At 38.0% G+C, this 27363-nt stretch overlaps 1 protein-coding gene across 1 annotated transcript in view; it reads left to right on the forward strand.

Annotated features, from left to right (window-relative positions):
* Positions 1–27363, forward strand: part of MALRD1 (MAM and LDL receptor class A domain containing 1) — a 1127868-nt gene that overhangs the window by 750890 nt on the left and 349615 nt on the right. The window contains exons 30-31 of the mRNA XM_006869907.1: positions 13969–14097; positions 26272–26430. Of these exons, the coding sequence (XP_006869969.1) occupies positions 13969–14097; positions 26272–26430 (288 nt within the window). The remainder of the gene's footprint in view (positions 1–13968; positions 14098–26271; positions 26431–27363) is intronic.

The following is a 27363-nucleotide window of genomic DNA, read 5'->3' on the forward strand; positions in this document are numbered from 1 at the left end:
CGGGGTCTGATTGGAGATCTCCTCAGGCCAATGTGACTGGTTTCCTGAGTCTGAATCAGTAATCACCAGGCATGTTCAGTAGGCACCTCCATCTGCAGACTTTTGGTTTCAGAAAGCTGTTTGAACATGCAACTATGGAAACAGGTCCTGGCCTAGTAAAGGGACCACTCAGTTATTTTCTTTTTCCCATTGAAGCAGTCCAGGGGTTTCAGGAAGAACTGGTCCTCAGTCTTTCCTGAGATATCAGTCACCATCACTGTCCCTGCTATTATTTTCAGCTGAAGCCCCACAGGTGGGGGCAATAGGAGTGGCAGAGGTTGATGCCAAATCATGCTGGGCCTCTTACCCCCTGACAATGTTAGTCTTCTGCAGGCAATAAAACTTGTTCAACCATCTGTTGAGTTGGATGGCTTTGTCTACCAGATCCTCCCTTGAGATTTGGGCATTTATTTTTTTCAGTGTCCAGGTTTTTGCATAAGCACATAGGTCTTGCTAAAGGCCCTCATTCCTTTCTGTGATCCTCCCTGGGGTCCCACAGGCTTTCCTCTAGTGGTCTTTTAGGAGGACAGTTATGGCCTGAGATTTCTCATGCTCTCAACTGTTAAATACCTTGAAGGTGATGTCCAACAGTTGGCATGGATTCATGCCAATTGCCCTGTCAAATTTCTGCCATTTCTTTCTAAAATCCTAGATGCTTTGGGAGATAAAAATCATATTAACTAACCATTCAGATATTTGCTGAGTTCTCAGGATCAAGGTCTGTGTACTTACAAGAAACTTGGTAGATTCATTTAAAGAATTAAGAAGGGTCCTCAGTTGGCTTCTGCTGAATTGCTTGTACCATGTTCAAATTTTTTGATTTAGGAATTCTCTTTTTCAGACCTCTGAGAATGTACCTTTTATAGTGCTCCAGTGTTGTGTAGTGGCTACGAATCAGGCTACTAACCGCAAGGTCAGCAATCTGAAACCACCAGCTGTTCCATGGTAGAAAGATGAGTCCCTCCACTCCCGCAAAGATTTAAAGCCTTGGAAACCCTGCACAGGGTTGCAAAGAGTCGGTACCAACTCCACAGCACATAACCATCATCACCACCAGTTGTGGCAGGCCCATCTAGATTTTAATTTGTGTCAGCTAGAGGACTTGCCTTACTGGGGGCAAGGATCCTGTTCAGGTTTTTTTGTTGTTGTGGGGTTTTTTTTCTTCCTGGATGTGTGCTCTTTCGTCCCATGCCTTATCTCGGACCACCCTTTTTCTTTTTCATCTATGGTCAGGAGCATTGTTAACAGGGCCTGAATATCTGCCCAGTTAGGATGATGGGTAGCAAAAATAGTGGTTATTAAATTTGTTATTTTGGTTAGGTCATCCTAGTATGCCTCTGTGAGTCAATGTGCTGGACCACCAAGTCTGTCCACAAGATCAGCGCTTCAAGTCCACCAGCTGCTTCTCGGAAAACTCACACAGGGTCACCATGAGTCAGAACACACCCGACAGCACCGAACAACAACATCTTAGTAAGAAGGATTTGAATTTTTCCTATTTAACAAGTCCAAGATACAGAAAGAGCTATGTGCTCAGTAATATCCTGCAGCTTGCCCTTCCGTATTCAATTCTGTGAGCATCAGCAGAAGGGATATTCTCTTGCCTCTGTTCTGGGTAGCCCTCTACCGAAATGGGTCCCTAGAAGGGTATGGTATAGAAAAATCACTTCCAAACTGCTTTCCTCAGCAGGCTGAATATAGCCTGGCAGGTTCATTAGGTCAAGTTATAATTTGCTCTAATGGCAACTGCTGGAGTATCAGAGGTTGCACTAAGACAAGGTTACAATCAAAAGCTTTATTTCTCAAAAAGTAACCATTTATATCTCTGTATATTCATGTACAGGCCTGCTTAGAACTGTTTTTACCTAATCATCTGTATTCATTTTCCTCTGCCTGGCTTTCATATTAGGGGTATAAGTGCATTATAGTATATATACATGATATAACTTTCATATTCTTGGAATTCCAGGTTGTTTTCACTTTCTTAAACATAATACAGAATAAAAGCGTAGTAATTTTACAAACAAATAGACGATCTGACAGTGGTTTAATAATTTAAGCTATAAAATAGTGTAATAATTTTATGGATCCATTTTTCCCATCATCTAGATCATACATTGGCCAAAACTGTATTACAGTAAAATACCATTTCCTTTGATGTCATAGGAGGGTACCCATATGGAAACCAGTTAGAATTACACTTTACAGTGCTTTGTTTTCAGATTGAGGCCTATATTTTATTTCAGATACAGAGGTTAACTTTAGCAGAAACAGGAGAGGCATTTTTAGGAAAGTATTTCCTGTCTACCATGCCCTGATGTGCTCACCCAGAATAAATCAAAAGGGGATCTACTATGCCCCGATGTGCGCACCCAGAATAAAGCAAAAGGGGATCTCAAAGTGAAGGCGGAGGTGAATACAGGAGACACAGGGCCGAAGACTCCCAAGAAAAGATTCAACAGACAGATCCAGACTTTGTTGCTTCTCTCACAAGAATTTTCAAGCATCTCTTAGCTTTGGAGAGTTTTGAACCAGGAATCCACTCCACGCCAACAGTGAGGACCATCTCATTAAGCCATATGAGATTAGCTACCAGCCAGGTACCGGACACATTTATACACTCCTGCACACCAGGCCTCCCTTATTATTATTATTATTATTATTATTATTATTATTTAACTCATAAATCTTCAACAGTTCTGGGTGGGCATGCATCTCTTTTCAAATGCCAATGTCTCAACTCAGGTTCTGGCTCAAGATACACCTCAAAGCTCTAATGAATCCAATCAAGTATAGGCCAAAGGGCAGCTTACAAACTTTCCATAATCATAATTTCCTTCCCCCCACCCCTTTTTTTAAATCCATCAACATACATCCCAAGGCTGCTGGCTCACCATGAAAATTCCCATTGTACTTAAGTGTATGTAGTGCCCTTGATGGGTGTCGTAAGAGACAAGGGGGGTTGTACACTTAGTTGTCAGTCTGGCAGTGTCCCTCTTAGGAACTTAAACACGTCTTGGCTAAGGTTCACCCGTATAAACCCTGGGTCAGGTCACCTTCTCTCAAGGGTGACAGGGTGAGTCACTTTTATGCCTTATGACATTGTTGTGGAACAGCAGGTTAGGGCCAATCAGATTCAATAGCTGGAGCCGTGGCACCATAGAGACCAGATGCAACAAGCTGCACTTCGCATGCACACTCACAATCAACCAGTCACACAGAATTTATGGCAGTTCCACCCCCACTTTTGGGGAGCCCCTGACTGAGGCCTCTAGGTGAGGCCTTGGTATGGGATCAGCCTTCTACTTCTGTCCATAGGGACAGGCCTGACAGGGTTTAACCCTGCCCCCAGGACTATACCTGTTCCAGAAATCTTGGCTGGTTTCTCTGGTTCTACCTCTCCTTTTTGAGTCCGGTCAGGGAGGTGGGTGTGGTGGCTGGCTGACTTCCCACTCTGAGGATCAGGGACAGTCAACTGTGGCAGTGGCACACCGTCTCATATGCCAAGGGGAACGTGCCATTAGCCACTCCCCAACTCTGATCTGGTGGCTCAAGGGGCCAGCGTGGTGGGTTTCCCTGTCAGGGAACTAAATGTTACAGCAGTTTTAGATTCATGGTCGAAGAAACCGAGGCCACTCAAAGAGGTGAAACAGACTTTCAGATTTTATTAAGTCGGTTGACTCAGAGGAGCTTATTTCTCCAGATTCTGAGCCGTGAGTGGAGGGCAACACGGGCCTTATATGGGGTCAAAGTCTAGGAAGGGGCCAGGCTGCATACCTGTTTGAGGGCAATCTTTGGTATGGGTTGCACCTCAATGTAAATAAAACAGTTGATAATAATAAAGAGCATCCTGATAAATGGAGAAAAGATTGATGTTGTCAAAGATAATTTTGCTTGGATCCACTATCAGCACTCATGGAATCATTAGTCGGGAAATCAAGTGACATATTATATTAGGTAAATCTGCTGCACAAGCTACCTTTTAAGCATTCAAAAGCAAAGATGCCAGTTTGAGGACTAAGATTTTTGTTATTGTTGTATTTAAGTGCCTTCTAGTTGGTTCCGACCCATAGTGGCCCTGTATAGGGTTTCCAATGAGCAGCTGGTGAGCTTGAACCGCCGACTTTGCAGTTCGAATGACTTTGCAGTCCGGGCACTAACCCATAGTGCTACACCAGGACTAAGGTTAACCAAACCCAAGTCATAGTATTTTCTAATCACTTTATATGCATGTGAGAGTTGGCCAATTAACAAGGAAGACTCTGGTAGCGTAGTGGTTACGAATCGGGCTGCAAACCGTAAGGTCAGCGGTTCGAAACTACCAGCTGCTCCGCAGGAGAAAGATGAGGCTTTCTACTCCCGTAAAGATTTACACCCTCGGAAACCCTATACAGGGTCGCTATGGGTCGGAACCGACTCGATGGCACATAACAACAACAACAACATAGAAGAAATAGTGCATTTGGGTAATGGTGTTGAAGAAGAATATTGAAAATACCATGGACTTCCAGATGAACAAACAAAACTGTTTGAAGTATAACCAGAATGCTCCTTAGAGGCCGGGATGATGAGACTTCATCTCTCATCCTTCAAATATGTTATCAGATGGGACTAGACCTTGGAAAATAACATCATGTTTTGTAAAATGGAGGGTCAGGAAAAAAGAGGAAGGCCCCCAACTAGATGAATTACCACAGTGTCTGCAGTAATGGGCTCATGTGTTACAACAATTGTGAGGTGAGCACAGGGCCAGACAGTGTTTCCTTCTGATGTGTATAGGGTTGTGATGAGTAAGGGACTGACTCATTGGTGCCTAGAACAACAACAAAAACAACTTTACTGATTAAGAAGTCCTGGTGTTGTTGTTGTTAGGTGCCATCCAGTCAGTACTAATTCATAGCAACCCTATGTACAACAGAACAAAACACTGCCTGGTCCTGGGCCAACCTCACAATCATTACTATGTTTGAATCCGTGGATGCTGCTACTGTGCCAGTCTATTATTGCATTGGGCATCTTCCACTTTTTCTGCAAGTCTCCATTTTACCAAACATGATATGCTTCTCCATTGACTGGTCCCTCCTAATACTTAACAATAACACTTAACAACAACTACTATAGTCCAAAGATGATAAAATTGGTAATGAAATTACTTATTTAGTCATAATTTATTATTTAAGGAACTCTGGTAGTGTAGTGGATTACTAACTGGGTTCTTAACCAGAGGGTCAGCAACTCAAACTAACCGGCCACTCTAAGGGAGAGATGAAGCTTTCTGCTCTCATAAAAATTTACAACCTCAAAAACCCTATACTGGAGCCCTGGTATAGCGCTGTGAGTTAAGGTGCTGGACTGCAAAGTTGATTTGAATTGCAAGGTGAGGGGTTCAAGCTCACCACCCCTCCTCAGAAACCCTATACAGGGTTGCAGTGTATCAGAACTGACTAAACAGCACTTAACAATAACAATAGTAATATAAGTCAGAACTGAGTTGATGGCTTACAGCCGCCACCACCACCAATTGACTGTGTAGGTATTAATAACATTGTGAAAATCAGATAACATAGGAAACTGTGTATAACACAATCAGTACAATAATGAAGTTAAAAGATGCATGGATCTTGTGAGTACAAGTATTGGAAGTGTTGCAAAAGAAATTAAAAGAAACAAATACAGCTCAATATGAAAAATAAAATATGTGTGAAAAAGAAAATACTGTCGATGTTAATTTTCTCCAATGTTTTCTGTTATCATTTAAATTGTTATTATAATAAAAATATTCTAGTAGGTATGTCATATTAGTGAGATCATGCCAGTTTTTATTTGTTAAAATCAATACTTAATGTAGTTAATTTCCTCTCCTATAATCTACCAGATTATGTTAAAAATCTGTTATGAGTACCAGTGATCTTTACATTCTTATATCAATAAGGCTCAAATATGCAAGATTACCTCTCATTTCATATCATGAGACTAATAAATTAATTCTTTTATGATTTTCTGAAAATAATTAATTAGAAAAATGGCTAAACATGTGCAAATTTATCTCTAACTAAACCAACATAAGTTTTCAATTTACCATGATGTTTTTCTAACTAAAAGTCTGGCTGAATATATCCCTGTCTTAAAGCAATCTTATTTTGGAATCATAAGATATTTTATTCTTTCATTCAGCTACTATAGCCTGGAAATTCTAACCCACATTTGGTTTATTGAAATTGAAAGCACTGATTTGATTTCTCTTCATGTCTTGTTATGCTGTGTTTTTAAGGAAAATAAGCCTCATTTAGAGATACAGCCTATTTTAGTCATATTTTAAAGAACTAAAGAACCAATTATTTAGATTCAAGCCAAAATACATTTTCCCCTCTGGAGCAATTATATGGCTTTAAATCTGTGTTGTAGAGAAGCAAAACAATCTCAATATGCACAGAACTGCATATTAAATAATGTCCACATGCTGCTCTGGGTTAACTAAATTCTCACTAGCATTAATTAAAATTACTTGACAAAGTTTCCAAACCACTCAATGACTATGACCCTTAATTCACCTCATGGATTCCCATAGTTCAAATTTTTCCTATTGTCTTAGGTGCCCTGTCTTCGTTCTTTACACATAGCCTACATTGCATTGGTAAATATATATATGGAAATTGTTTAGTTTTTCATTATTGAATTGTGGAAATGATCCAGAAACTGTGGAAATACATTTTAGATCAAGTCTGTAGAGTTTTCTCTATTCAGTCATTAGGAGATGATATCTGTTGTTGTGTGCTATTGAGTCAGTTCCGACTCTCAGATAATCTATATAGGGTTTCAGAGAGTGGTTCATGAGTTTAAACTGCCAACCTTGTGGGTAGCAGTCCAGTGCTTATACTACAGTACCACACAAAGACTAATCTTGAGTAAATTAGTCTCACCCTGGGCATACTATTTCTGAATCTTTAATAATGCTCTTAAACAATGAAGTGTCAAGCTTTATTTAATTTGTTGACATTGATAAAGATATTTTCAGATCTTTAATCAAAGTCACTTTGAAATTGTAAAGTACTGCCATTTGTTTCATAGCACTGAAAATGGTACTCAAATATATGGATTGCTTTAAAATTCCAATATCAACTAATTTTTCTATGTCCCCTCTATATGAAAACAACACGTATCCAGTTATTATTATTATTGTTGGTAAGTGCCGTCGAGTGGATTCAGACCCATAGTAACCCTTTATAGGGTTTCTGAGGAGCAGCAGTTATTATTATACTATTATATAATATATATATATATAACCACACCAGTTATTATTGTTGTTGTTGTTATGTGCCGTGGACAGCATTTATTGTGCAGCAACCATATATTAGGTGCTATGTTAGACCCAGGAGAACTTAATTAAATATTGCTACTTATAAAGAGCTTGGAGTGTAGAGGAACATATGCATGCTGTTGTTTTTAGGTGCCTTCGAGTCATATTCAATTCATAGTGACCCGATGCACAACAGAATGAAAAACTGCCCAGTCCTGCACAATCCTCACAATTATTGTTACGTTACAGCCCAATGCTGCTACCACTGTGCCAGTCCAGCTCATTGTGGGGATTCCTCTTCTTTGCTGACCCTCCACTTTACCAAACAAGATGTCCTCCTGCAAGAATGGTCCCTCCTGGTAACATGTCAAAAGCATGAGAGATGAAGTCTCACCATTCTCTCTTCTAAGGAACATTTTAGTTGTACTTCTTTCAACAGATTTGTACCATTATTTTGCATCAATGCTTTCAGGTCAGCTTGGACTTTTTCCTTGAATACCATTAGTGGTGGTGGTTGGTGGTTATGTGGTGTGGGGTCAGTTCTGACTCATAGCGACCCTGTTATTGTCAATATGCTACCTCTTGAAATGGTTCAATAACAGCCATTTCTTTTTGGTATAGTGACTGTGCATACCCTCCATTTTCTTTTGATGCTTTATGCATCATTTAAAATTTTGCCCATAGAATTCTTCAGTATCACAAGTTGAGGCTTGAATTTTTTTCTTCAGTTCTTTCAGCTTGAGAAATGCTGAGCATTTTCTTCTCTTTTGGTTTTCTAACTCCAGGTCTTCACACATCTCATTATAATGCTTTGTCTTCTCTAGCTGCCCTTTAAAATTTTTTGTTCAGTACTTTGCCTTCATAATTTCTTCCATTTGCTTTAGCAGCATCTCTATGCTGGAGAGCAAATTTTACAGTCCCTTCTGACTTCCTTTTTGTATTTTAAAGTTTTTATTGTGAATTGAGTGATAGTTTATATGGAAGAACAAGTTTTACACTCATTGTTTCATTGCAATGATTACAATCTCCTCTATTCATCATCATTCAATAGTATTTGCTTTTATTCCTACTGTTTTTTTGTTTGTTTGCTTGTTTTGGGGGGTGGTGTACACAAAAACACTCAGAAATACATGATAATTTAAACAATCAAAGGACACATTCTGTAAGCCTGCCCCCTGGTTGCCAACACTCAGTCTTTCTTTTTCCATGCTAACTTGCGTGTTTGATTTTCTTTCTTTCCTGTCTTTTAAATGAATTTTTGCTTTTTTCCTGTATGATCTTGAAAGCATCCCACAACTCGTCTGGTCTTTGGTCATAACTGTCTAATGCATCAAATCTGTTTTTGAGATAGTTTCTGTATTCAGAAGATATGTTCAAAGTGTGGCACTGTAGGATTTGCAATGGACTGCGAACTACAAGGTCAGCAGCTCAAATCCACTAGCTGTTTCTTGGAAACCCTTATACAGGGCCACTATGAGTTGGAACTGACTCAATGGCACTTAACAACAAAACAATATGTAAGGTCATATTTTGACTCTCTTGGTCTTGTTTTAAATTTCTTTTCCACAGTCTATCTGGCTTTGTTTTGACTGACAATATTGAAGTTTTCCACTATCTCTTCCTTCAGATGTAGTCAGTTTCATCCGGGTATGCTCCATCTGGTGAGGACCATATATAGTCACTATTTATATTGTTGAAAAAAGGTATTTGCAACGCATACATATTGGTTTGTTTCTAGTCATTTGTTTCCTTTTTTTAAGTTTGAATTGTGAATTGAGTGATAGTTTGCATGGTAGAACATTGGTTTTATATTCATCCTATTGTATTTTGTTTCATTGCAATGATTACAATCCCTTCCATGCATCATCATTCATGTGGTTTTCTAGGAACAGCTAGTGAGTTTGAACCACTGACCTTATGATTAGCAGTTCAGTGCTTATCCTAGAGTGCCATACCAGGACTCAAGTTATATGCTTAACCACTAACTTAAAGCCCAGTAATTCACATCCACCAGCTGCAACACAAAATAATCATAGGCAATCTGTTTTTGTAAAGATCATTGCCTTGGAAGTTTGATAGGGCAGTTTTACTGGGTTGTATACGATACGTATGAGTGAGAATCCACTGAATGGCAGTGGGTTTGGTACGCCTTTTTGGTATATTGGGATAGAAAACACAGGATGTACCACCCTGGGTTATAAGGATAAAGAACCATGGGAAGACAAGAGTAGCCAGAGGAAATGTTTCCCTGAGTGTTGATGTTAAGCAGCAGAACATCAGGGGAACAAAGAGGAAAGTCAGTACTATTAAATGAGCAGCACATGTACATGAAGAAATGAAGTACATGGAGAAAAGACAAGCAGGTGTCGCGGTTGGGCAACCTTCATTCACCAGATATAATTGAATTGCAAGTGCTTAGGAGAAAAGTCACAGAGAATGAGTCTGGAAAATTAACCTGGGACCAAAAACAAAGTATCTAATTGCCTTGATAGAAGTTTGGATGTACTTGTTATGGTTGTTAAGTGCTGTCAAGTTGGTGTCAACTCAATAGTGACTCTGTATAGGGTTTCCAAGGAGCGGCTGGTGGGTTTGAACTGCCAACCTTGAGGTTCAAACCGATCTTGCAGTTCAAACCGACTAGTGCTTTATCCTGCAGTGCCTCACCAGGATATACTTTGTTGTTGTTGTTACATGCCGTTGAGTTGATTCTAATCCATAGTGACCTTGTATAGGGTTTCCAAGGTGACCTTGAACAACCAACCTTGCAGTTCAAATGGCTTTGCAGTCTAGCTCATCAACCCACAGCACCACACCAAGACTCCTACTATACTAGGCCCTGTCAAAAGATCATGGAAAATTTCCTTTATCATTTAATTCCATTTTTCTGTGAACTTTTTAAAGCTCTCTCTTATGTAATAGGTAATGGACATTCCTTGAAGAATTTTAAGCATGGAAGTATTTAAAAGATATTTAGAGAGTAGAACCTATGTAACTTGCTGAACAATTAGAGGTGGAACTGAAACATGGGAGTTGTGTGGAAGTCTTCTAAGGACAACTGTTAAAATCACTAATAGAAAATGTAAACGTTATGTCCACACTGGAAAACAGTATGGCAATTTTTCACAAAGCTAAACACAGACTTAAAATATTCATAAAAATGAAATAAGAATTAAAAAATAATTAACAAACCTAAATAGAAATATAAGATTCAATTAAGAAATCTAGTATTAAAGAGGAAGAAAGAAGAGGGAAAAAAAAGTATAATCTGGTACAATTTGATGAACTTGACCTATACTTATGGATATAGTAGCTTAAGAGAGGGAACGAATCTTAACAGCAAGGATCATTCCCACCTCCTCTGTACACAGGGCTATACACAAGGTTGACAGGGATGAGCAACTTAGACATTGGCTACCCAAAATCGGGGAGGGGTGAGGCAAGGCAACAAAGGCATGAAGTGACTAACTTACAAGTTTTCAAGAGGGAGCTTACTTTCAGAGAGTGCAGAGGAAGGTAGACTCTCCACTGAGTGGTTTCCAACCTGTCTGGATGGGACTGGTGAAAGGAGATGGGGATAAGACTTTGTAGCCCAATAGTGAATAATTGCTATCAGGACTGATAGTGAATGCTGTAAATGTAAAGGTGGACATTTTATAACAAAAGGAGGGAAGTGATTGATCTTGCAGTCCAGGAGCAGAGGTCCTTGGGACTGTCAAGGGAGAAGAACAGAGTGTGGGACCCTATCCAGAGAAGCAGTGATGCCAGAGATGGAGGCAGAGATGATGATGTGGAGAGATGGAGTGGCTAGGGACTGTAGACTCAAGGAGGGAGAGGGGCTTTGTGCTGGTGGCTGGGAAGCTGGTGTGCAGGGTATACTCTTTGATTGTTTGAATGGTTATATATTCCTGAGTGCTTTGGTGTACATAAAAAAAAGCTAAAAACAAAACCAGAGGGATGGGAGGCAAATGCTATTGAATGATCATGCATGGAGGGAAATGTAATCATTGCAATGAAAGGAAATACAATAGGATGAATGTAAAGCTGATGTTCTCCCATGTAAACTATCACTCAATTCACAATAAAAACTAAAAAAAAAAAGAAAGAAAGAGAGAGAGAGGAAGGTAAAGGGCAGCAGTCAGTGACTGTTGTATCTACAGATTCAGTAACATGGTTCCACCATTTGGACTTTTCAGGTCTATTTTATGGAAACTGATTGAACCTAATGTCTACTGAGACAAGAATAAAGGCTTGAGCAACCTGGTTTACCACTTTAAAAAAGAAAGAAAGAAACCTAGTATTACAACTATTGGAATCACAGAAACCATGCATAGAAAAATTTTCCAAGAGAAAACCAGAGAGTGCTGTCCCAGAATTAAACAGCTATCTAAGTTTGGAAACCCAGATAAACCCCAATTAGAAAAAGTATGGAAAGATTAACACTGTGATATATCCTAATAAAATTATTACAAACTAAAGACAAGGAAAGAATTACAAAAGCAGCAAGAGAAAAATTAAATAGAACATTCCAAAAGTCTTTCATAACCATCAATATAGATTTCTCCTCAGAAACTGTTCAGGAGAAGACACTGCAATAACCAACTTGTATAAAATACTGAATGAGAACCGTTACCAATCAATAATCATTTACCTAGCAAAGTTGTGATTCAAAAAGAAAGGGGAAACCAAGAAATCTCAAGAAATAGAAACTGTGGCAGTTTGCTGCTAGTCCTATTGGCACTAAGCTTTGTGATGCCAACTGCAAGGTCAGTAGTTAAAACCCATTGGCTGCTCTGAAGGAGAAAGAGTAGCTGTCTGCTCTTGTAAAGATCTATAGTCTCAGAAACCCTAAGAAGCAGTTCTGCTCTGTCTAGTGGGGTCACTAAGACTCAGAATCAACTCATTAGCAGTGAATTGGGTTTGGGTTTAGACCAGCTTTACAAGTAGTTGTGTAATCAAGGGAGTCTGGGTGTGATGCTGTGAGATAATATGCACTGGACCACAAGGTCAATTTGAAGCAAAAGGTGAGTGGTTCAAACGCACCAGCAGCTCCTGGAAACCCTATACAGGGTGACTATGAATTGGAACTGACTCTTGATGGCACTTAACTATAGCGAAACTCCAAATGAAAAGACAAAAACATTATATAAATACCCAAATATATACATGGAAAAAAAATAAATTAAAAAGAAGAGCGAGATCTCTGAAAAATACAAGATAGGAAATCATAAAGACCAAATATATGGCATTTTCAGGACATAAATTCAGTCATTAAATGCCAGAAACAATATGCCAAGTTTTTAAGAAATATATGCAAAGTATAATTATTGAATATAAGTTGTTGTGTTTTGATCTTAATAGAGATTTATCAACAGATATGGAGGGGTGGAGAGATGTATATCAGGAATAAATTTAATATGCAAGATAACTTCATATATTGAATGTTGTTGCAACTGGAAATTTTAGAATGCATAACAACTAAGAAATGACCAAGAGAAAATACTATGAGAAAAGAAAGAAGAAAGTCAAAAGGTCCACCACAATGAAGCAGCCAAATACAAGCAAAAACAGAAAAATTAGAAGAAAACCCAAACAAACCCAAACCCACTGCCTTTGAATGGACTTGAGTCATAGCAACCCTATTTGTTGTTAAGTACCGTAGAGTCGGTACGGTACTGACTGTTAACGACCCTGTACAGGGTTTCTAAGTCTGTAAATCTTTACAGGAGCAGAAAGCCTCATCTTTCTCCCGCGGAACAGCGGGTAGTTTTGAACTGCCGACCTTGAGGTTAGCAGCCCAACTCATAACCACTATACATTGTTGTTGTTATGTAGTGCCATCGAGTCAATTCCGACCCATAGTGACCCTATGTAGGGTTTCCAAGGAGCAGCTGGTGAGCTTGAACCAGCAGTCTTGCAGTTCAAATGACTTTGCATTCTGAGGCATTAGTCCACAGCGCCACACCAGGATTCCAACCACTATGCATAGGACAGGCTAAATTGGGTTTCTGAGCCTGTCAGTCTTTCAGGAGCAGGTACCCTCATGATTCTCCTGCAGAGTGACTGGTGGGTTTGAACCACTTACCTTATGGTTAGCAGCCCACTGCCCTTTACCCACTGCCCTACCAGGGCTCTTTGTCAAAACTATTGAGGGCAATTTAACAAGCAGTTGTTGTTAGGCACTCAGGGATATGAATAAGTAGAACACAAACATTTTAAGGGAAGTGAAACAGTTCTACATGATTCTATGATGGTAGAAACATGACATCATGCCTTTGCAATGAAAAACAGACTTGACTGTCTACATGTGTTTTTTTGGGTTTTTTTCCTATTCTGTATTATAGCTATAAAAATATATTGAACCTTCCTGTAAAATTTGAACATGAGACAACAATTATGCATAGATATATTGGTTCATCCATTGTAAGAAAAGTGCCACACTATTGCAAGATGTTAATAACAGGAGAACGTATGTGCAGGAGTAAAGCGGGGATCAATTACCCTCTGTACTATCGCTGTGATTTTCTGTAAACCAAAATCACTGTCTTATTAATAGTGTAAAACCTATCATATAACTAAAAGGAGCACTTCAAGTTCATGAAAATGTTGACAACATACTGTTGATTTTTCCCCAGTGGGAGAGACGTCTGAGATTTGCCCAGAAGCCACGGATGTTCTGTGTGATGACAAGAAGTGTATTGCGTCCCACCTTGTTTGTGACTATAAGCCAGACTGCTCAGACAGATCTGATGAAGCTCACTGCAGTAAGTTTGTCTTTTTGATGTAGTGCGTCAAGTTCGGCACAGGTTTTAAGAAATATATTAACACTGAAAGATGCTGAGAAGTTTTGTTTTCATGTACCACAGTAGATTTCAAATAGCTGAGACATTTTCACAACAAATATCCTATTATCAGCTCTCTCTCACCTTCATACTTGGTGTAGTGAATCACTTTGATATGACCATTCTAGCCATGGTATTATGTCTGTCACAAATTGATGGGCTGTGATTATGCAAATTGAATGATTTATAATCTACCAAGGGGATTAGAGGCATTCTTTGAAATTAACAGTTTCCTTATGTAAAGGTTGAGGGGGAACTCACTACCATCAAGTGTTCAAACTGTTGAATGGAAAACTGATTTGTTCTGCAAACCTTCACCCAATTCACAACAAAAAGAAGAAAAGGAGAGATCAGACACACACACACACACACACACAGAGAGAATATTTTGTTAGATTTTTTTTGTTAGATTTATACCTGAGTCCACTGCCCACTCAGTCAAGGACTAATTATTTAATAATGGGGCAAAAGCTTATTGTGTAGTCTACCTAAATGTTTGGAAAGTCATGAGATTTTTGCAGCCTGGATGGTGAGAAAAGGCACAATTATAAATGGTACATAGATTAAAGAAGATTTTATATATATATGCATTGGACCACAAGGTTAGTTTGAACTGCAGGGTTGGCAGTTCAAACCCACCAACTGTTCCTTGAAAACCCTTTACAGGGTTGCTATGAGTCAGAACTGAGTCAATAGCTCTTAATAACAACAATATTGTTACGTGCCGTCAAGTCGATCCCAACTCATAGTGACCTATTACAGGGTCTCCAAGTAGTAGCTGGTGTGTTTGAACTGTCAACCTTGTGGTTAGCAGTCCAGTACTTATATCTAACTTAATGAAAAGGAAAATATAATATGCCAAAATGTGTGAGATACAGCAAAATCAAGGAATAGAGAGATGTATATTATTAAATACATACATTTGAAAAGAAAAATAATGTAATATCAATCATCTAAGTGTCCACCTTAGGAAAATGTAGGAAAGAGAGTAATTTAATCCTAAAGCAAACAAAATAAAAACAGAATAATAAAATCAATGAAATTGAAATAATGTGAATAGCAGTAAAATTCAATCAAAAACAAAACAAAGAACTGTATTTTTGAAAAGAGTAATAAAAATCTATGACAAATGTCTAGCTAGTCTAAGCAAAAAAAGAATAGAAAAGACAGATAATACTAATATCACATATAAAAGAAGCCGTAATTACTGATCTCATGGACATTCAAAAAGATAACAAAGAATTATGAACATCTCTGTGTTCACAAATTCAGTAACTGAGATAAAATGGATGAATTCCTTGGAAGGCACAATCTACTAAAGCTCATGCAAGAAAAACATAGATAGTCTGGAGATGTCTACAGCTATTAAATAAGTGGAATCAATATTTAATAACTTTCAAAAATAGAATGTTCCAAAGTAAGATGCTTTTACTGGTGAATTCTATCAAACACTACAGGAAGAAATTATATCCACTCTCTACAATCTCTTCCAGAAAATGGAAGCAGAAGGAAAACTTTATAACTCCTTCTGAGAGGTGAGTCTTACTCTAAAAACAGAACTAGATAAAGACATTACAAACCAATCTTTCATGAGTCTAGTTGCAAAAATCCTCAACAAGCATTAGCAAATTGTATACAATTTACGAAAAGAATTATATACCATGACAAAGTAGAATTTACTTCATAGATGCATGTACTGGTTTAACATCTGAAAAATCAATTAATCAGTCACATCAGCAGGTAAAGGAAGAAAAATTGTATCATCATACAGTAGATGTAGAAAAAACATTTGACAAAATAGAACTCTCATTCATAGAAAAATTTCTCAGCAAACTAGAAATACTAAATAATTTCTGCCTTTTATTTAAAAAAAATAAAAGCCCCTCAAAACAGAAGTACCATTAACATCACATTAATGGGGGAAAAAAACTGAATATTTTCTCTTTAAGGTTAGAACAAGGCAAGCATGTCCCTGTCACCTCTTATTCAACACTGTGCCAGAAATCCTAGATAGTGCAATAAAATAAGATAAGATATATACTGAAATAGAGGAAATTAAATTGTCATGTTCACAGATAACATGAATATCACTGCTGAAAATTCTAACAATTTAACAAAACAACTGCTGGAACAAATAAACAAGTATGGCAAAGTTACAGGGCATGAGGTTATACAACCATCAAATGTTTTCCTACATATTAGCAATAGACAATTTGAATTTGCAATTAAAAACACAGCATCATCTACAGTAAGACCAAAAAATAAAAATTTAGGTATAAATCTAACAAAATATTCAGCAGTCCAGAAACAAAATGATGTATTGCATTAGGCAACTCTGTTGCACAAGACCCTTTTGAAATGTTTAAAAACAAATGCAATCCCCTGTTAAAGTTTTCAGAAGCTAGGCAAAGCATTGCGGTGCCTGGCCCTCAAATGTGCCATGTGCCTTTGCTCTCAAGTCAAGAATCACTGCGCAAATAGGAATTGTTACCTTTTTTTGCCCTGCCCATCATGTAAATCAAATGTCTAGGGACATTAGTCTCGCTCATATGATCCGAGAGTAAATAGACAAAGGCTCACAAAACAGACTAAATGCTTTAGAGAAAGGAAGACCGCTTAAGGGAAATAAGACCCAATATATCCAGACTACACTCCCAGCTAAGGTTACTCAAGGTATAAGTAGATTTGTGTTATCTTTCAGTAAACCAGAAATTGATTGGAACTTAATCCAACAGCATTTTAGGAGGTTGTGGAACAATATACACTTGTCTGTGGATATTCATCAGCTACATGCTCAAATTTATGATATAAGTAATTTTCAAAGTGAACACTGAGTGGCTACTAATTTGCTACCCCTGCTAGAGAGTAAGATCCCCTAAGAACTTGATTGAACCTCAGCATAGTGATCCTGCTTGGTCACCTTAGAGCAGGTGGTGGACCGGCAACGTCTGGCGCATGGGTCCTCAGCTGATCTCCTCCCTCCCTGCCTTCCTCGGATGGCAGCTGTTTATGCTGGACGTGTGGCCAGAGACGGGTAAGGATCACGTGGAACCTCGGCTACTTAAGACAGAGACATTGCCATGCTGCAATGAGTCTCAATGACTGGTAAGACTGAGGAATTCGCACTGACCACCTAAGACAGGCAGCGTCCCTTAAACAATCAATAAATAAGGAGGATTCAGATGCAGACAGTGCAGACCCAGTCAGGAGGCCAAGCCCCTGTGGGCCCAAGCGTTGTTGACCGTCCAAACCATAGGCTCTGAGGAGCAGACTTGAGCTACCTAGTAGACATAGCAAACTGTCCCTCATCTGATTATTCAGTAATGCTTGTTAGTAATCTCATACATGAGCCCTGGATATCCACAGACAAATGTAAAAACCTTCCCTAAAAGCCGAGACTGTAAATTCCAAAAAGGCAAGCCCCCACCCATCCAAAAAAAAAAGCTAAAGAGGATAGAGAGAAACACTGTAAACTGATGATATATGGAGGGGATAATAATCAATGTAATGGAACAAGCTATATGAATGGTTAAATGTGAAGCTGATGATGTGCCCTGTAAACTTTCACTCAATGCAAAATAAAAACATTTAATTAAAAAAAAAAGGGCAACATTTACTTAAGGACAGATTTGAGAAGGGTTGGGATAGTGGTTGGAATGATATAAGGAAACACAGGGAGGAATGGAATGATTTTTGCTGCATGGAGGAGATTGAAATAATTGAGATGAACAAAATGTATGATTTGCTGAATGTAAAACTGATGGTCTTGTCTGTAAACCTTCACTCAAGTCACAATAAAAAGTTTTTAAAAATAAATAAATAATAAAAAAAAGAACAAATGCATCAGTTTAAGGACTAAGGTGTCCTGACCCAAGCCATGGAATTTTCAGTTGCCTCATTTGCATGCGGAAGTTGGACAATGAATAAAGAACCCCATAGAAAAATGGATGCTTTTGAGTTATGATGTTGGGGAAAAGTATTAAAAGTACTACGTATCATGAAATACCAGAAGAACAAATGAATCAGTATTGAATGCTCTGTAGAAGACAGGTTGGTGAGACTTCATCTCTCATATGTCAGACCCTGGAAAAGGACATCATGCTTGGTAAGTAGAGGGCCAACAAAAAAGAGAAAGAGTCCCCATGAGATGAATTGTCAGAGTGGCGGCAGCAGTATACGTAAGTGCAACAAAAATTGTAGGGGTAGCGCTGGGTCAGACAGTGTTTTGTTCTATTGTACATAGGGTAGCTGAGTTGTGGCTGACTCAGCAACACTTCACAACAAACATGTCTAGGTTCTATGCATATTTTGTTAGGTTTATACCCAAATAAGAATAAAATATTTATACCTAAATATGCACATAAAATACGCATAAAGTTTGGGTAAAATATTTTTTAAATATCTCAATAAAAGGAGAACTATTCTTTGTTCATAAGGTTGATGTATCCAATACGATGTCAGTTCATCCTAACTTGATCTATAGTTTCAATGCAACCCCTATCGAAATCCCATAGCAACAAACTGATTTTATATGGAAAGCCAAATGATCAGAAATAGCCAACACAATATTGAAGAATGAAAATGGGGTACTGAAACTACCTAGCTTCAGGATTTACTCAAAGCTACATTAATTAAGACAGCATAGTAATTGTAAAATAGTAGACATAAAGTAATGGAACAGATAAAGAACACCAAAACAGACCTATACAAATGTAACCGACTAATCTTTGACAAGGAAAAAAAGACAATTAAAAGGAAAAGGAATAGGCTTTCAACACGGATGCAATTGGACATTCATTTGCAAAAATAGCTAGAATAATTGTGGTTGTTGTTGTTGTTAAGTGCTGTTGGATAGGTTCTGACTCATAGCAACCATGTATAGGGTTTCCTAGGAGCAGCTGGTGAGCTTGAACCACTGACTCTGTGGTTCACTGACCTTGCAGTCCAGCACACTAACCTGCAGTGCTGTACTAGGACTGTGGATTAGAATTGGAGACATAGGTGTGACCTCATGTTTCCCTTAATATAACATGCAGATGGTTACATAAACCTTTACAGCTTTAAAAATCCTATACAGAAGTCTTTGGATTTATTGAAATAAAAGCAATTTTCTGACAAATGAAATAGTTACTTTTCTCAAAATTTCTTATTAGGCTTAGATTATATCTAAAAGGTGGACAACGCTATACCCATAGGCACACAGGTAACTTATTAATCCTAGAAATTGACTTCCGTGTATTATAGTGATGGTCTTTTGACTGCCCTGAAAGCATTCAGGCCTGATTCCTGCCGTCAGATAGCCTATTGTGAATAATGAAACACATTACCAGGTGTTCAAAATGATCTTTGGAGAAATATAAGGAAATAATTGACCTTTGGGGTTATGAAATTGAAGTCCCCACTTTGGCACGGACCCTTGGTTGCTGTGTGATTAGTTAAGTTCCCAGAGACTTGCTTTTCTCATCTTTATGGTAGATATAGTAACATCCATCTGTCCTGGTGTGGTGCTGTAGGATAAGCACTGGATCGAAAGATCGGTTTGAACTGCAAGGCCAGTGGTTCAAATTCACCAACTGCTCTTCAGAAATCTTATACAGGGTCATTATGAGTTGGAAATGACTTGATGGCCCTTAGCAACAACAACTGAGTGCTGTGAGAATTAAACAAAATAATATAAATGGTATATGTGTTTATTGTTTGAGGATTAGTATTAGTTCTCTCCCATTTCATTGTTTTGTATATTCTTTAAAAAACTTATCCGTCATAATGAGTTTGTCACTTGTATGTCCTTTTTATACTTACCAGAAAATAAGTTATTTCTCATGATTAAATTATTATAATAGATTATAAGTAAAGATTTAGATTTCTGCTTGCAACTAGAATTCATATCGCAAAGATGAATGGTTTATGATAAATGAAATCAATTCTTTTTGAAAGATGAAACTAATACAGCCCAAAGATGGGCTCCATTTTTTTCATGGAGAGACATCATTGGGGTGCTTTCCCTACTGGCTTTTACAGCAGTGGTGGGCATTTCGATTTAGTCATGGCACTCTGCCTCTCTATCCAGAATCTTCTAAACCCTTCTCAATGCAGCACTGCAAGAGGATATTTCATGTTGAATAATGAGGGGGGTTCAAAAGTTCCTGGGGAATCCATTATCTTTTATTTTCAGTTTTCCATGATCTTTTTAAGCAACCTCATATTTTTCAAATATGAAACAAACCTAGTTAACATATGCCATGCAGTGGAAGTACTAGTGTGGCTCTGCAGGATAGATAGTACACTGCACCACAAGGTCAGTTTGAACTGCTACGTCGGCAGTTCAAACTTACCAGCAGCTCCATGGAAGCCCTATAGAGGGTTCTTCTGAGTCAGAACCAACTTCATGGCACTTGACAACAACAACAACAACAATAAAACTTATGTGCACAAATTATTTCCTGCTTTGAATTGTTGTTGAAATTATGTGTTTTCTGTACTAGAAGGCATTCTAAAGTCAAGGGGAAACATTTTTTGTGCTAATATGGATTTTGATACAATAATATGGGACACATATATCCCAAATGGACTTAGGTGATAGGGTTGGTGGGGTGAAACACATTTCTTCAGATTCACACATTTATACAGGTCCCCATCTGGGATTGTAGCCTCCCAGGAAACCTGAGATGTTCAACATTTTGGTGGGTGATATATGTCCCATGGATTACAAAAAGGCTTAAGACCAAAATTTCATTTTATTTAGGATAGCAGTGTGACCAGCTATAAATACTATTTTCCTTGTTGTTCTCAAGATTCTAGAGCATGTTTTAGTCAATGAGATACACATGGAAAATTTTGGGAGCATATATCTTCCAGAGGGAGTCCTGGTATAGCACTGTAGGATAAGCACTGGACTCTTAACCACCAGATTGACTGTTCAAATGTACCAGCCCTCCTTGGGAACCCTATACTGGGTTGTTATGAGTTAGAACTAAACTGATGGCACTTAAAAACAACAACAGACAATGATGTGGAAAAATGGAGCAGCTGGGGACTTTAGACACAGAGAGGGAGAGGGGCTGTGTACTGACGACCACAGGCTTGTATTGTATACCATTTGGTTGGTTGATGACGCATGGAGGGGATTGTAACCATGGCAATGAAATGATATACTATAGGATGATTGTAAAGCTAATGTTCTCCCATGTAAACTATCACATAATTCACAATAAAACATTTTAAACAACAACAGCAACATCTTTTCCAGAAAGAGAAAACATAGGAATAAAAAAAGCTTATTTCTCCTAAATTCTTTTTCTCTATGCCTTGAATATAAATGTGAAACCAGAAAGTATACCAGCTATCTTAAAACCATAAATCTATGATCACGACATTGCAAAATTACAGAAAGGAAAGCTGGGAAAAATGTATTACATTGATTGTGCAGTTGAATCACAATAGCCATCTTAAACTGCTGATTTGCTAATTTCTAGTTCATTGAGATAAATTAATTCCGTTTGCTTAAACTGCATTTAATTTTCAGTTGCTGGCACAAATGTTTTTTCCACTGAAATAGACAATAAGGAAAATGTATTATCTTAAGTCGAAAGAATTTCAAAAGGCCATCCAAATTGGTTAGCTCAGTAGCTTATTATTGCCATCAAAACTGTGAGACTGCATGGACCCCTTTCATCTTTACGTACTGCCATCTCAGAGAGCTGGCTGTTGTGGGGGTTAAGTACTGTCATGTTGTTACTGACACATAGTGCCTCTGTATAGGGCTTCTGACAAACAGCTGGTGGGTTTGAACCATTGACCTTGAGGTTAGAACTCCACTGCTTATCTTACAGCATCACACCAGGACTTCACATAACTGACTCTACGGAATCAAATTGGCAACAATAACTCCAAAGATTTGATCAGAAACTTAGAGGGTAGTAGATTTTATGTTAATGGAGGAGGAAAAACACAGAAAAGTAGGGTAAAAATGACTGCACAATTCAAAGAATATAATCAGTGAAACTGAACTCTATGTGTAGAAACAATTAAATTAGCATATATTTTGCTCTGTATATTCTCAGCTGTTACTACCTATTACTGTTAAGTCCAAACCTACTCATAGCAAGCATACAGGGCAGAGTAGAACTGCCCTGTAAAGTTTCCCAGGCTGTGAGTCTTTACTGATGCTGACTGTCACCGCTTTCTCCTGCAGACATGCCAGTGGGTTCGAACCAATGACCTTCCCGTTAGTAAATAAGAGTTCCTTAACCACTGTGCTGTTCCTTAACCATGGTTTCCATATTCTCAACAATAAAAACAAAATACATATTTTTAAAGTCAGTTTTCCATAGAATCTCAATAAAGCCTGACTCTGCAAGTTATAAGGAAGAAAACAGTGGAGAATGTGAGGTGATGGAAGGTAGAAATTTCATGAAACTTTGAAGGAAATGAGGTTGCAGAACACTCATTAGTAATGTTTTGATAAGGAGTTGTTTACATAGAAAGAAATTGGCCTCAGAAAAGAGAAAGGTAAAAGTAACATATTTTGAGGTTTTTTAATTGCTGTTGTTAAGTGCCCATCGAGTTGGTTCCAACCCATAGTAAGAACACAATATAAAGGAATTTGTCTTGATTATGTGGATATCTTTAGAATCAAAGTATGTTGTTGTTGCTGTTAAGTGCCATCCAGTCAATTCCGACACATAGCGGCCCTGTATAGGGTTTCCAAGGAGCAGCTGTTGAGCCTGAACCACTAACCTTGAAGTTCAAATGACTTTACAGTCTGATGCATTAGCCCACAGCACCACACCAGGACTCCAAGTATAAGTCGTGCTAAATAAAACGGGACCAAACAGGCAAAGGGGAGTCACAGGATATAAAAAGGATTTAGAATCATTATTGTAGAACCTATGTGTCAGGGAATCAGTTATGTATAGATACAATTGTGCAGACCCTGCAATGACATTGTTCTTATTAAGTACCATCAAGTCTATTCTGAATCATAGCAACTCTGTAGAGGGTTTCCAAAGAGTGGCTGATGAGTGTGAACCTTTTGATTCAAACACACCTTTCAGTCCAATCCGTATACTACAATGCCACACCAGGACTTTATATTGATATTCATATTCATATATAGTGACCTTCGTATGTATATAGGAATATTTTTAATATTTGCAGTTACGTCAGCAAAACAGCTAGAGGACTGATATAGTACTATAGGATAAGCACTGGTGTATTAACCAAAAGGTTGGCCACTCAAACTCTGCAGCCATTCCTTGGAAATCCTGTACAAGGTCACTATGAGTTGGGAGGAGTCCTGGTATGGTATTGTAGGATAAGCAGTGGACCACAAGGACAGTTTGAACTACACAGTTGGTTCTTGACACGTAACAACAACAGTGAGTCAGAACCGATTTGAAGGCACTTAACAACAACAACAACAACGTATACCCAACGAGATGGATTGGCCAAGTGGCAGCATCAATGGACTCAAGTGTGGCAACAGTAGTGAAGATGGCCCAAGATTGGGCTGTGTTTTGTTCTGCTGTGCATAAGATCACTATGGGTCGGTACCAACTCAACGGCATCTAACAACAAAAACAATGTAAATATAGGCATGACAAGCATTAAACAAACAAACAAAAAAAGACCTACAGAGAACATAAATAGGCATATAAAATCAATAAACTGTAAGTTATGCAGAATGAATGAAAGGAATGTACATGATTTAAAGTGATTTTAGTTTTTAGGGATAAGGTGTTACCATGCTGGTGAAGTGAGATACTAATGTTTTATGAGAATGCTCTAAGGGATCCAGATAATTTCGCATAAAAATATGAAAGCGTTGTTTGCTATATATTTTGGCATCCATTTTTACAAGGAGGGTTTCATTTTTGTTTCTGAGTAAGGTTTTCTGATGAAATTTTCCAGTGCTAACTTTAGTTTTATGATTTCAAGAGAAAGCTATGAGCAACAATAAACCAACTGAAGAAGAAATGTTAAAAATAACACAAACTTCATATTTCTAAAAAGAAAGGGAACGTCCATGGCAATCTCAGCTGACTTGTGCTGATTAAATCACCTAATAATCCATTCTGTCTGTACAACAGAGTCCATTTTTATAAGAAGTGCTCAAAAATAATAGCAACTGTGTATGTATGTATATATATATATCCCACAAATCAGGATATTATAATGACACTTTTCAGATGACTAAGAAATGGACAGTTATCATCTATTAATTTTTTGTAAGTAATTGAATTTTTAATGAGCTATCAATCATCCCTCAGAAGAGAATGTTTCATTATTTACTGACTAATTCTGAAATACTGTGCATCAGTTATTGATAAAATACCACAAGATGATCTGTGCTCTATATGGATTACTACGCCTGCCACAAGTACCTATTCTTTTGTAAATGAATTTGTGTCTCTAATGGTCTATGCAGTTGATACTGCAGGGTGAATGTTGTTGTTAAGTGTCATCAAGTCGGTATTGACTCATAGATACCCTGTATAGGGTTTATGAGGAGTAGCTGTTGGTTTTGAACTGCCAACCTTGTGGTTCAAACTGACCTTGCAATCCAGTGCATTATCCTGCAGAACCACACCAGGACTCTAGGGTAAATGGAGGGATTAAATTAAATATCTAAATTAAAATGGTTTAGTATCATACTATATTTATTGTTATCATAATACACTGCTCATTGTTATATGTATAGACACAGTTTTGTGTATAGCTTATATACAATCAATCAATATACTTTCTTTACAGATATATGGCAGTATTCGTGAATGGCTTCTAATAACCACTTTAATTAATAAGCAAGCAAGCTTCATTGTAAAAGTGATAGGAGGGCAGTGGTGGTTCTGTGGTAGAAGAGTCTCACTGTCCAGGTAGAAGACCAGGGTTCCATGTCCAGTGTGTGTACCACATGAGAAGCCAACAGCTAGCCTTTCAGTGAAGTATTTCATGTTACTATGAAAATGAGCAAGTTTGAGCAGAGCTTCTATACAAAGACAGACTAGGAAGAAAGACCTAATGACTTACCTCTGAAAATCAGGCAGTAGAGCTCCTATGGATCATAATGGTTTCATCCATAGCACTCTTGAAGATGGGACAGGATGGGACAACATTCTGTACATTTTGTTCATTGTGCATGGGCTCACAACAGCAGCAACAACTAATATCACCACTGATCCCAATGCCTGTAGTTTTGCTTTGATAAAAATGCCACAAATGAATAGCTTTAACAAAAATAATTTATTTTCTCACTGCTTAAGGGGCTAGAAGTCTCAATTTAGGGCACTGTCTTTAGGAGAGGTCTCCCTCTTTTCAGTCTGGGGGGAAAATTACTTTTTCAGTTCTCTATTCTCAACATTCCTTGGAGGTCTTAGGGTTGTAGAATGATCTGCCACCCTATCCTTCAGATAGCATTGCTCTTCCCCCTGTGTCTTCTTTCCTCTGTACGTGATCTGCTATTTAATATCTTAGAAGTGAGCGGTTTAAACAACTGTGCAATGATATGACCTTATTAGCATAACAAAGTAAATCCTAGTCCCATATGGGAGTATATTTATAGGTATATTGTTGTTGTGTATCATCCACTATATTCCAGCACACAGTGACCTCATATGCCATAGGGTTCCCTAACGTATCAGTCTTTACTAAAGCAAAATTCCAAGTCTTTTCTCCCTTATCATTGCTGATGGGCCCCATCCACTGACCTTTCTGTTAGCTGCCTACTATTTAACCATTAAGTCACTCGGGATCCTTACCCACAGATATAAGTGTTAAGATTTATAATATATATAGGTTGCTGTTGTTAAGTGCCACTGAGTCAGTTCCAACCCATAGTGATCCTATATAGAGTTTCCAATGAGCAACTGGTGTGCCTAAACCATAGATCTTAGGGTTCAAACACCTTGCAGTGCAGCACATTAACCAACAGTGCTACACCAGGACTCTTACAATATATACACAGAGGCACACAATACAATTTTTATAAAGAATCAGAATATGCAAATAATTATTTTAAATCATCATGAATGTACTATAATATCAAGTGTGATATACATTTTTAGAAAATAACATTAACTTTTCTGCTTCCTTTAGGCCCATATACAAGTATTGCAGGAGGCTGTAATTTTGAAACTGTAGGACACTGGACCACTGTTTGCAGTCTTACTCAAGACTCCCAGGATGACTTGGACTGGGCCATTGGCAAGACAATTCCTGCTGAAGGACTGAGTCCAGATTCTGATCACACGCCAGGTAAACTGAACAGCAATATCCAGGCCAAATAATTAACTAAGCTGGAAATTAGTTTTAGTCATTTGAGTGAATGTCAAAATGGGTTCCTTATGTCCATGTTGGGATATAATTCAATACGTTTTATTGTAGGAGAATTAACCCTTTCTATTTTAAGTCCTGAATTATTGGAAAGACCCAAAACTGACATTACTACTACAGGGGAAAAAAATTGAGTGATATTTAAAAAAGCAAAAACTCACCTACTTTATTTTTTCTAACTGAAAGGTGTTCTTAAAAGTCTTTAGTTGGGGTAGGATACAGGAATATAGCATTTAGGTTACAGCTTGAAATGGACAAAGATATAGACTAGGTAATGCCAAAAGCTTTCCTGCTGCCACATGGCCATTCAGGTGTTATATAGTTCCATTCTTGTCATTCTGAAGTTTAGAAGCAGAGGTATAAAAGATAATGAAGTAACCAAAGATTAACTTAATTTTGACAAGATTTTCTTTCTGACTGTATTTAGAGATTAGTGAAATCTTTAATAGTTTCACAGTTAATAGAATCAGAATTTGTAATCCTATTACTTTTGCTGAGAAACTCAGACTACCCAGTACTAACTTTTCTTAGAGAAAAAAATAATTTAAGGTATTTCTCAAAGCTAATGAAACATGTTGTGGTGATGGTTGTTGTTAAGTGCTATCGAATCAGTTCTGACTCATAGTAACCCCATATAGGGTTTCCAAGTAGTAGTTGGTAAGTTTGAATGGCTGAGCTTGTGGTTCAAACTGACATTGTGGTACAGCATTTTAGCCCATATGGAAAAAGAAAAAAATTATGTATAATTAAAAATAATTTTATCAAAAATGTACAAAGTTGGCTAAGGTATTTTATGACTAGTAGAAAGTATAAAACCAAACGGCCACCACTCGTCTGTCTGTCGTGCTGTGGTGG

This window comes from Chrysochloris asiatica, unplaced genomic scaffold (assembly GCF_000296735.1).
Source record: "Chrysochloris asiatica unplaced genomic scaffold, ChrAsi1.0 scaffold00137, whole genome shotgun sequence".
NCBI lineage: Eukaryota > Metazoa > Chordata > Mammalia > Afrosoricida > Chrysochloridae > Chrysochloris > Chrysochloris asiatica.